The following is a 12,522-nucleotide window of genomic DNA, read 5'->3' on the forward strand; positions in this document are numbered from 1 at the left end:
AACAGTAGTATAATACATGACAAAAATAAACACAAATCATTTACAGTAAGTATATATGTATATTAAAGTTAGGTTAAAAGTGCGAAACAGAATATAAAAGTAGAGAGGTAATGTTCATGGGTTCATGTCCACTTAGGAATCGGATGGCAGAGGGGAAGAAGCTGTTTCTGAATCGCTGAGTGTGTGCCTTCAGGCTTCTGTAGCTCTTTCTTGACAGTAACAATGAGGAGAGAGCATGTCCTGGGTGATGGGGGTCCTTAATAATGGACATCGCCTTTCTGAGACACCACTCCCTAAAGTTGTCTTGGATACTTTGGAGGCTAGTTCCCAAGATGGAGCTGGTTAATATTATAGCTTGTAATGAAGGAGAGTGACTGCTGCCTTCATGATTACATCAATGTGTTGGGCTCAGGATGTATCCCCTGAGATGCTGATGACCAGGAACTTGCAGCTGCTCACCTTTTCTACCACCTTGTCCCTTAATGAGGCTTGCTGCATGTTTCCCGACTTCCCCTTCTGAAGTTTCCAATCAATTCCTTGGTCTTGTTGATATTGAGTGTGTGGTTGTTGTTGCAACATCATTCAACCAGCCAATCTATTTCACTCCTGTATACCAACTGATTGCCTTCTAAGATTTTATGCACAAGTATCATTTGGAAATTTATAGATGGCATTTTAGCAGTGTCATACAGTCATGACTGTAGAGAGTAGAGCACACATCCTTAAGGTGCATCTGTGTTGATCCTCAGTGAGGAAGAGATGTTATCTCTGATCCATACTGACTGTAGCTTCTACATGAAGTTGAGGATCCATTTGCAGAGGGAGGTACAGAGGCTTTGAACCTCAAGTACAAAGTATTTGAACCTTTTTCTTTCGCTGAACCACATCTTGGTACAGTTTTGTTGATCATTTAAGTTGCTTACACTCAAAGATCAACATGTTTCATAGAAGTATGTCTGTTTATGATGCTGAATGGTAGCAGACTCCAGAACCACTTAGTGTGTGAGTGTGCTTCATTTTGAAGGAATCCGATTGCTAAGTACTCCAATTTTTACAGGACTTAGATATTGTCTGATTGAATCATCAGCAATAGTTGAAAGTGTCTGCAGAGCTGATCTTGTAATAATTAACAAATACTAGAATTACAAAATGTATAGATAATTCTATATTTATATACATCGAATATTTCCTCTTTAAAGACTGTCAACTGACATTAATAGTTGTGTACTGCTCTGATCTCCCGAATCTGTTGTTATTTTTCTTGAAGGTAATCTTACTTTTTTTCCTTCCCATCAACCCAAACTACCAACATACTTTTTCTGAAGTCCTTTAACTTTTGTTTTGTGTCAATGGTTCCTTAAACTCCCTTCTGTATTCCTCCAAAGCAGATCTCATTAAAATAAATAATATTCTGCAAGACTTACAAAAAGTAAACCATTTCTCTTCATGTTCTCTGGCACCCTTGTTTTCCATACCAAATCCGTCCATGGACAAGTTCTGTCCTGTTGTAAACAGGGAATTACCATAGATTGTTTTCTGCTCCTAACTATTATTTCTGCTGTCCCAGAAGATTCATCCTTGGTCTCATCCATCTCATTTACATACTGCCACTTGTCAACATTTGATTCTGCATAGACAATCATAAAACCAATTTGTATCTCACAAACTCTTTCTTTAAACCTTTCACTATTTTGAAATTGGCAGGCTCTTTCCTGATTTCCAATAATAGATGGAACATATTTTCTCCTACTGAACATTTAGGAATCTTGATACTTTATATTTTTCTATTTTTCATCCTGAGATGAGCTCTTTAAGACATCAACCTACTGCCCAACTCACTTGGATTATTGTCCAGTTTTATCCCTGCCTTCATTCACCTGCTGAAATCCCTACATGTGTCTTTATCTTTAGATTTGACTATTCCAAATTATCTTGGCTGGCTTTTCTCACATTGTACTCAGTAAACTTGAGGCTGTCTTTCATTGGGTAAGTATCCTGCTGACAATCTTGCATGGTGATTAGTTAATCATTATTTACTGAGATACAGCACGGTATGGGTCCTTCCGGCCCTTTGAGCTGTGCTGTCCCGCAACCCCCGAATTAACCCTAGCCTAATCACAGGTCAGTTTACAAAGACCAATTAACCTAACCAGCATTTCTTTGGACCTTTGGAGAAAATCCACACATCCAGAGTACCCGGAAAAAATTCACACATTCTACAGGGAGGATGTACAGACTCCTTATAGATGAGTTCAAAATTGAACTCTGAACCCTGCCCCAAGCTGTAATAGTGTCCTGCTAACCGCTACACTATCATGGCACTGAAAGAGCTAGTTTTGGTTAGTCAATACTTTTAAAATCACTTTTCTGAATTCCTATCATGGTCTCAACTTTTTATCTATCATATCAGACTGAAATCCACCCATTTCTCTCCCCCTTCAGTTTTGGCTTCTTGATCCTGAAGTTTAATTACTTACCATTAGCAGCTAATACCTTCAGCAGAGCCCATAAATATCTCTCCTATTTTCGTCTATCTCTGAAATTTTAGTTATTTATGCTAATAACTCTTGGGTCAGTTGCACTTTATTTGATAACCACCTTAGCAAATTTTATCAAATTGTTTGGACTATTGGTAATAGAATGACATTTTTCCACTAATGAATTGGCAGCAAATGGATCAAGTTGTGGATTTGTATTTTAAGACGTTTTCAAAAATGTATCAATGTCTAGTACTATTTAAGGTATTTGTCCCACACTGTATATAATCATAACAAGGTTTGATGCAGGGAAATATTGAATTATTAAGAGGACATTGACAATTTGTATTCTATTTGCATCAGTGGGAGTTAGCAATTTTTGTTTTTTTTTTTGCTGAGCTGGTTAACTATTGATTGTATTACCTTGATCAGATATTTTGTGTAGCTACGATGGAAAATTGACTTGTGGATTACTTAAACAATTTATGGATCTTTGTTTTCATTTGTACAGCGGTTCAGAACCGAATTTTCAGAGGGAAAAATCACTGGAAAGGTAAACTGCCAGTTATGCTCTTAAGAACCCTTGGCTATGATGAATTTTTAATGGATTTGAATAATTACAGTTGACCATTTTACCATTAACAAGCTTCCTGCATCAATGAAAATGTTAAATGCTTTTCGGTCTTCTAGAGCACTTTTATAAAGCTGCATCTGATGTCATTAATTTTTCTCTGGCAAACTATTGTTTCTTGAGTTGAACTTTGTAAGCTTTGTAATTCACATTAGCAATTTTTTTTTGCACAGTGCATTTTAGCAAGTGAAGTTTAAACAGTAAATATTAAATGTATCAATTTACATCTAAGACTTCACTATTAAATTTGACGCCTCCTTCCAGAATTCATAATTGTTCTAGTCAAATGCTTGTCATTTTGATGGTTGATTGGATAAACCCATTGATTTTAATCTGGAAAGGTCTGGGGCAGGGTGATGTTTGAAGTCCGGATAATGCGCCCTCAGAGAACAATTCAATTGACTCTATTTCAATATGCTTGCATATCTTTATGGGTAAAGATGTAAAATGGTGTCCAATGGTGCAGTATTGATATTCTTGAGGTTACAAGTAATATATGTCCTGTAGATACTTACAGTGCATCAAATTATGAATTTAATGAAATTACTTTGGCTGTACATATACAATGAGGTGCTTTGATTTATTTAGGGCAAGAATATCATATCACTGTTTTTATCCTGTTTTGATTTCTATAACATTGGTATATGTGAAATGATTTTTTTTTTATTGGGGTTGGTCCAATGGGAATGTGTGGCTCCTGAGTTTAATGGTAACATGGAGATGTGTACTGCTTTATACACCTATATGCAACAGGTGAATATAGAAACTTACTCCCCCTGAAAATGCAAAAATATTCTAGAAGCACAATTTGAGAGAAGAAAATGCATGTGGCTTTTGGATTGTTTCAGCACAAATAGTGCAAATATTTGTCATTAAAAATGAAGCTGATATTTTCTTTGATTTTAATAGATTCAATTCTTTCTGTTATATAGCCAGGTTTTATAAAATTTTGAAATGCAAACATGAATTTATTCAACATTTTGAATCCAATTTTGGCAGGGTCCCGGGAAATGGTATTGGGTATGTTGGGAAAACTGTAATGTAAATACCCACAAGAAGGGTGTTGTCAGAGATGCAAAATTACTGCTTTGTTTTCTCTCCTTAGCGCTATAACTGTTACAAGCATCATTGGACAGATACACGAAAGTCCGTTGTCCTTGAAGTTACTCCTGGAGGAATAGATCAGATTGATCCTTCAACTAATAAAGTTCTCTGTTCCTATGACTACAAAAACATTGAAGGGTTTGCAGAACTGTCAGATTACCAGGGAGGCTTTTGTATAATTCATGGAGGGTTTAGTCGATTGGTAAGCTTTGTTTTTTTTTTCATGCTAAATTAAGTACAGTAGATTCTGGTTAATTGAAACACATCAGGACCAGTACATTTTTGCCCAATTAAGCAGCTGTTCTGATTAGCTGAAGTTTTATAGAAATAGTTAAAATGTATTTTTAAAAAACATGCTACCATTTAACTCGATAACAAATCATGTATTTAAATGGAATACAGAACAAATTAGAATACTATCAATATTACTACAGCACTATAAAACTGTAGTTCCTAATAGTTATCGATGGAAGAATTCACCCACGGTATAAACTGTCGTGTTTTTGATTAATTGTGAACATTTCAGCACAGGTACCCAGTGCAGGTAATGGGCTGCCTTCATACAATGTGTTCAATGATTACATCCTCCAAATCTTCACCTTCATTGTGATGTTCAAAATGATTGTCAAAACCTTAATTCTTCATGGTTTCTAACTTGTTGAAGTAGTGAAATCATTTGCAACACTCACAACACGCTGGAGGAAGTCAGCTGGTCGGGCAGCATCCATGGAAACGATCAGTCAACGTTTCGGGCCGGAACCCTTCATCAGGACTGAAGAGGGAAGGGGCAGAGGCCCTATAAAGAAGGTGGGGGGAGGGTGGGAAGGAGAAGGCTGGAACCTTGTCACCAGTGACAAAAATTACTACATTTTGAATAGAAACACGTGCAACTGATACTATTTAAAAAACTGTACACTCTAAGCAGGGTGGTGGCCACATAATGCTTGCGATCGATGTTAGTTCAAAACTTTGTCAGCAGCCTCCTGCCTCAATCAAGTGGCACAGTGTCCCAAATAAGTGGAGGAATCCCAGTCATTTTTTTCATTAGCTTTTCTCTAAGAGTGGTCCAAAATAAGCACCTGCCCTGATTACATAGAAACATAGAAAATAGGTGCAGGAGTAGGCCATTCGGCCCTTCGAGCCTGCACCGCCATTTATTATGATCATGGCTGATCATCCAACTCAGAACCCCGCCCCAGCCTTCCCTCCATACCCCCTGATCCCCGTAGCCACAAGGGCCATATCTAACTCCCTCTTAAATATAGCCAATGAACTGGCCTCAACTGTTTCCTGTGGCAGAGAATTCCACAGATTCACCACTCTCTGTGTGAAGAAGTTTTTCCTAATCTCGGTCCTAAAAGGCTTCCCCTCTATCCTCAAACTGTGACCCCTCGTTCTGGACTTCCCCAACATCGGGAACAATCTTCCTGCATCTAGCCTGTCCAATCCCTTTAGGATTTTATACGTTTCAATCAGATCCCCCCTCAATCTTCTAAATTCCAACGAGTACAAGCCCAGTTCATCCATTCTTTCTTCATATGAAAGTCCTGCCATCCCAAGAATCAATCTGGTGAACCTTCTTTGTACTCCCTCTATGGCAAGGATGTCTTTCCTCAGATTAGGGGACCAAAACTGCACACAATACTCCAGGTGTGGTCTCACCAAGGCCTTGTACAACTGCAGTAGTACCTCCCTGCTCCTGTACTCGAATCCTCTCGCTGTAAATGCCAACATACCATTCGCCTTTTTCACCGCCTGCTGTACCTGCATGCCCACTTTCAATAACTGGTGTATAATGACACCCAGGTCTCGTTGCACCTCCCCTTTTCCTAATCGGCCACCATTCAGATAATAATCTGTTTTCCTATTTTTGCCACCAAAGTGGATAACTTCACATTTATCCACACTAAATTGCATCTGCCATGAATTTACCCACTCACCCAACCTATCCAAGTCACTCTGCATCCTCTTAGCATCCTCCTCACAGCTAACACTGCCACCCAGCTTCGTGTCATCCGCAAACTTGGAGATGCTGCATTTAATTCCCTCATCCAAGTCATTAATATATATTGTAAACAACTGGGGTCCCAGCACTGAGCCTTGCGGTACCCTGCTAGTCACCGCCTGCCATTCTGAAAAGGTCCCGTTTATTCTCACTCTTTGCTTCCTGTCTGCTAACCAATTCTCCATCCACATCAATACCTTACCCCCAATACCTTGTGCTTTAAGTTTGCACACTAATCTCCTGTGTGGGACCTTGTCAAAAGCCTTTTGAAAATCCAAATATACCACATCCACTGGTTCTCTCCTATCCACTCTACTTGTTACATCCTCAAAAAATTCTATGAGATTCGTCAGACATGATTTTCCTTTCACAAATCCATGCTGACTTTGTCCGATGATTTCACCACTTTCCAAATGTGCTTTTATCACATCTTTGATAACTGACTCCAGCAGTTTCCCCACCACCGACGTTAGGCTAACCGGTCTATAATTCCTTGGTTTCTCTCTCCCTCCTTTTTTAAAAAGTGGGGTTACATTAGCCACCCTCCAATCCTCAGGAACTAATCCAGAATCTAACGAGTTTTGAAAAATTATCACTAATGTATCCACTATTTCTTGGGCTACTTCCTTAAGCACTCTAGGATGCAGACCATCTGGCCCTGGGGATTTATCTGCCTTCAATTCCTTCAATTTACCTAACACCACTTCCCTACTAACATGTATTTCGCTCAGTTCCTCCATCTCACTGGACCCTCTGTCCCCTACTATTTCTGGAAGATTATTTATGTCCTCCTTAGTGAAGACAGAACCAAAGTAATTATTCAATTTGTCTGCCATGTCCTTGCTCCCCATAATCAATTCACCTGTTTCTGTCTGTAGGGGACCTACATTTGTCTTTACCAGTCTTTTCCTTTTTACATATCTATAAAAGCTTTTACAGTCAGTTTTTATGTTCCCTGCCAGTTTTCTCTCATAATCTTTTTTCCCCTTCCTAATTAAGCCTTTTGTCCTCCTCTGCTGAACTCTGAATTTCTCCCAGTCCTCAGGTGAGCCACTTTCTCTGGCTAATTTGTATGCTGCTTCTTTGGAATTGATACTATCCCTAATTTCTCTTGTCAGCCACGGGTGCACTATCTTCCTTGATTTATTCTTTTGCCAAACTGGGATGAACAATTGTTGTAGTTCATCCATGCAACCTTTAAATGCTTGCCATTGCATATCCACCGTCAATCCTTTAAGTGTCATTTGCCAGTCTATCTTAGCTAATTCACGTCTCATACCTTCAAAGTTACCCCTCTTTAAGTTCAGAACCTTTGTTTCTGAATTAACTATGTCACTCTCCATCTTAATGAAGAATTCCACCATATTATGGTCACTCTTACCCAAGGGGCCTCTCACGACAAGATTGCTAATTAACCCTTCCTCATTGCTCAAAACCCAGTCCAGAATAGCCTGCTCTCTAGTCGGTTCCTCGACATGTTGGTTCAAAAAACCATCCCGCATACATTCCAAGAAATCCTCTTCCTCAGCACCTTTACCAATTTGGTTCACCCAATCTACATGTAGATTGAAGTCACCCATTATAACTGCTGTTCCTTTATTGCACACATTTCTAATTTCCTGTTTAATACCATCTCCGACCTCACTACTACTGTTAGGTCCCACCAGCATCTTCTGCCCCTTAGTGTTACGCAGCTCTGCCCATATCGATTCCACATCTTCCCGGCTTATGTCCTTCCCTTCTATTGCGTTAATCTCTTCTTTAACCAGCAACGCCACCCCACCTCCCCTTCCTTCATGTCTATCCCTCCTGAATATTGAATATCCCTGAACGTTGAGCTCCCATCCTTGGTCACCCTGGAGCCATGTCCCTGTGATCCCAACTATATCATAATCATTAATAACAATCTGCACTTCCAATTCATCCACCTTATTACGAATGCTCCTTGCATTGACACACAAAGCCTTCAGGCGCTCTTTTACAACTCTCTTAGCCCTTATACAATCATGTTGAAAAGTGGCCCTTTTTAATGCTTGCCCTGGATTTGTGGGCCTGCCACTTTTACTTTTCTCCTTAGTACTTTTTGCTTCTACCCTCACTTTACCTGACCACCCATTAACTGAAATCTACAACAGAGCTTTACCAAGAGGGACTTCTCGCAGGTCAGTGGCGGTTATTTAAAAAGGGAGCTTCGTGAGCGTTTGTCCATTGTACATGGCCTATCAGTGGCTATAACCGGAGCACCAATCGTGAGAGAGCTAACAAGGAAAGTTCAGGCATGAAAGGGAGACACCGGCTAGTGGGAGCGGTCATCGATGGAGTGCTCTGAGGCAGAGTGGTAGGGCTTTGGCTCATTTGGGCTTCTGTGATATCGGGTTGGGGTGAGGTAAGTTACCTGTGAGGAATGGAAACAGGAAGTATGTCTGTGAGGCTGGTGTTCTGTACTGGATGTCAGATGTAGGAAGTCCGGGAGACTCCCAGTCTCCCGGATGGCCACATCTGTGCCAGGTGTGTCGAGCTGCAGCTCCTTAGGGACTGCTTTAGGGAACTGGAGATGCAGCTCGATGACCTTCGTCTGGTCATGGGAAGTGAGGAGGTGATAGTGAAGAGCTAAAGGCAAGTAGTCACACTGGGGCCTTGGGAGACATAAGTGGGTAGCAGGCAGGAGAGGGAAGGGAAAGTCAGATACTAGAGAGTACCTCTGTGGCTGTCCCCCTTAACAATAAGTACTCCTGTTTGAGTACTGTTTGGGGGTGGGGGGAGTGGGAAGCGGCCTACCTGGGGGAAGCAACAGTGGCTGTGCCTCTGGCACGGAGTCTGGCCTTCTGGCTCAGAAGGGTAGGGAAAGGAAAAAGGCAACAGTAATAGGGGACTCTATAGTTAGGGTGTCAGACAGGCGATTCTGTGGATGCAGGAAAGAAACATGAATGGTAGTTGCCTCCCAGGTGCCAGGGTCCAGGATGTTTCTGATCACGTCCACGATAATCCTGAAGTGGGAAGGTGAACAGCCAGAGGTCAAGGTACATATTGCTACCAATGACTTAGGTAGGAATAGGGAGGAGGTCCTGAAAACAGACTTCAGGGAATTAGGAAGCAGTTGAGAAGCAGGACTTCAAAGGTAGTAACCTTGGGATTACTACCTGTGCCCTGCGACAGTGAGTATAGGAATAGATGAGGTGGAGGATAAATGCGTGGCTGAGGGATTGGAGCAGGGGGCAGGGATTCAGATTTCTGGATCATTGGGACCTCTTGGGGCAGGCGTGACCTGTACAAAAAGGACGGGTTGCACTTGAATCCGAGGGGGACAAATATCTTGGCAGGGAGGTTTGCAAAAGCTATTGGGGAGAGTTTAAACTAGAATTGCTGGAGGGTTGGGAACTGAACTGAGGAAGGAAGGGGTGGTTGGGTCACAAATAGAGAAAGCTTGGAGACAGTGCGAGAGGGAGGATAGGCAGGTGATAGAGAAGGGAAACGCTCAGACCGATTTGAGATCGACTGGTTTGAGATGTGTCTATTTTAATGCAAGAAGCATCATAAACAAAGTGGACAAGCTTAGAGCTTGAATCATTACTTAGTGCTATGATGTTGTGGCCATTACAGAGACTTGGATGGTTCAGGGGCAGGAATGGTTACTTCGAGTGCCACACTTTAGATGTTTCAGAAAGGACAAGGAGGCAAAAGAGGTGGGGGTGTGGCACTGCTGATCAGATATAGTGTCATGGCTGGAGAAAAGAAGGAAGACGGGAAGGGAATGTCTATTGAGTCTGGGTGGAAGTTAGAAACAGGAAGGGGTCAATAACTACTGGGTGCTTTTTATAGACCACCCAATAGTAACAGGGACATCGAGGAGCAGATAAGACGACAGATTCTGGAAAGGTGTAATAATAACAGGGTTGTCGTGGTGGGAGATTTTATCTTCCTAAATATTGTCATCTCCCTAGAGCAAGGGGTTTAGATGGGATGGAGTTTGTTAGGTGTGTTAAGGTTTCTTTACACAATATGTAGATAAGCCTACAAGAGGAGAGGCTGTACTTGATCTGGTATTGAGAAATGCACCTGGTCAGGTGTCAGGTTTCTCAGTGGGAGAGCATTTTGGAGATGGTGATCACAATTCTATCTCCTTTACCACAGCATTGGAGAGGGATAGGAACAGACAAGATAGGAAAGCGCTTAATTGGAGTAAGGGGAAATATGAAGCTATCAGGCAGGAACTTGGAAGCATAAATTGGGAACAGATGTTCTCGGGGAAATGTACGGTAGAAATGTGGCAAATGTATGGTGTACAAAGGCTGTTGAAAATCTAGTCAAGAAAAGAAAAGCTTACAAAAGGTTCAAAAAAACTAGGTAATGATAGAGATCTAGAAAATTATAAGGCTAGCAGGAAAGAGTTTAAGAATGAAATTTGGAGAGCCAGAAGGGGCCATGAGAAGGCCTTGGTGAGCAGGATTAAAGAAACCCCTTAGGCATTCTACAAGTATGTGAAGAACAAAGAGGATAAGGCGTGAGAGACTAGGACTGATCTAGTGTGACAGTGGAAAAGCGTGTATGGAACCAGATGAGATAGCAGAGGTATTTAATGAATACTTTGCTTCAGTATTCACTACGAAAAAGGCTCTTGGCAATTGTAGGGATTACTTACAGCAGATTGAAAAGCTTGAGCATATGGACATTAAGAGGATGTTCTGGAACTTTTGGAAAGCATCATGTTCGATAAGTCTCCAGGAATGGACCAGATGTACCCCAGGCTACCGTGGGAGGCAAGAGAAGTGATTACTGAGCCTCTAGCAATGATCTTTGCATCATCAGTGGGGACAGGAGAGGTTCCAGAGGATTGGAGGGTTGCAGATTGTTGTTCCCTTTTTCAAGAAAGGGAGTAGAGATAGCCCAGGAAATTACAGACCAGTGAGTCTTATTTCAGTGGTTGTTAAGTTAATAGAGAAGATCCTGAGAGGCAGGATTTATGAACATTTGGAGAGGCATAATATGATTAGGAATATTCAGTATGGCTTTGTCAAAGGCAGGTTGTGCCTTACGAGCCTGATTGAATTTTTTAGGATGTGACTAAACACATTGAAGATAGAGCAACAGATGTAGTGTATATGGATTTCAGCAGGGCATTTGATAAAGTGCCACATGCAAGGCTTTTTGAGAAAGTAAGGAGGCATAGGATCCAAGAGGACCTTGCTTTGTGGATCCCGAATTGGCTTGCCCACAGAAGGCAAAGAATGGTTGTAGACAGGTCATATTCTGCATGGAGATTGGTGACCAATGGTGTGCCTCAGGGATCTGTTTTGGGACCCCTTCTCTTTGTGATTTTTATAAATGACCTGGATGAGGAAGTGGAAGGATGGGTTAGTAAATTTGCTGATGACACAAAGGTTGGGGGTGTTGTGTATAGTGTGGAGGACTGTCAGAGGTTACAGCGGGATATTGATAAGATGCAAAACTGGGCTGAGAAGTGGCAGATGGAGTTCAACCCAGATATGCGTGGGGTGGTTCATTTTGATGGGTCAAATACGATGGCAGGATATAGTATTAATGGTAAGACTCTTGGCAGTATGGAGGATCAGAGGGATCTCGGGGTCCGAGTCTATAGGACATTCAAAATTGCTGCGCAGGTTGACTGTGGTCAAGAAGGCATACGGTGCATTGGCCTTCATTAACCATGGGATTGAATTTAAGAGCCGAGAGGTAATGTTACAGCTATGTAGGACCGTGGATAGACCCCATTTGGAGTACTATGCTCAGTTCTGGTCACCTTACTACAGGAAGGATGTGGAAACTATAGAAAAGGTGCAGAGGAGATTGACAAGGATGTTGCCTGAATTGGGGAGCATGCCTTATGAGTATAGGTTGAGTGAATTAGCCTTTTCTCCTTGGAGTGATTGAGGATGAGAGGTGACCTGATAAAGATGTCTAAGATGCTAGGCATCGATCGTGTGGATAGTCAGTGGCTTTTTCCCAGGGCTGAAATGGCTAACACCAGGGCATAGTTTTAAGGTGCTAGGAAGTAGGTACAGAGTAGATGTCAGGGGTAAGTTTTTTACGCAGAGAGTGGTGAGTACGTGGAATGGGCTGCTGGCAACGGTGGTTGAGGCAGATACGATAGTGTCTTTTTAGAGACTTCTGGATAGGTACATGGAGCTTCGAAAAATAGAGGGCTATGGGTAACCTAAGGTAATTTTGAAAGTACATACATGTTCGGCACAGCATTGTGGGCAGAAGGGCCTGTATTGTGCTTGTAGGTTTTCTATGTTTCTACTGTATTTAATAACTCTTGTCATACTCGGTTTTGAAGTTTTTAA

General features: G+C 41.5%; 1 protein-coding gene across 5 annotated transcripts in view; it reads left to right on the forward strand.

Annotated features, from left to right (window-relative positions):
* The window catches only part of LOC140212638 (dnaJ homolog subfamily C member 13), a 166,457-nt gene that overhangs the window by 27,009 nt on the left and 126,926 nt on the right, over positions 1-12,522 (forward strand). For all 5 annotated transcript variants that reach the window (XM_072283701.1, XM_072283697.1, XM_072283699.1 and 2 more), the window contains exons 5-6: positions 2,989-3,030; positions 4,214-4,414. In XM_072283701.1, the coding sequence (XP_072139802.1) occupies positions 2,989-3,030; positions 4,214-4,414 (243 nt within the window). The remainder of the gene's footprint in view (positions 1-2,988; positions 3,031-4,213; positions 4,415-12,522) is intronic.

Source organism: Mobula birostris, chromosome 19 (genome assembly GCF_030028105.1).
Source record: "Mobula birostris isolate sMobBir1 chromosome 19, sMobBir1.hap1, whole genome shotgun sequence".
In the NCBI taxonomy this organism is placed as follows: domain Eukaryota; kingdom Metazoa; phylum Chordata; class Chondrichthyes; order Myliobatiformes; family Myliobatidae; genus Mobula; species Mobula birostris.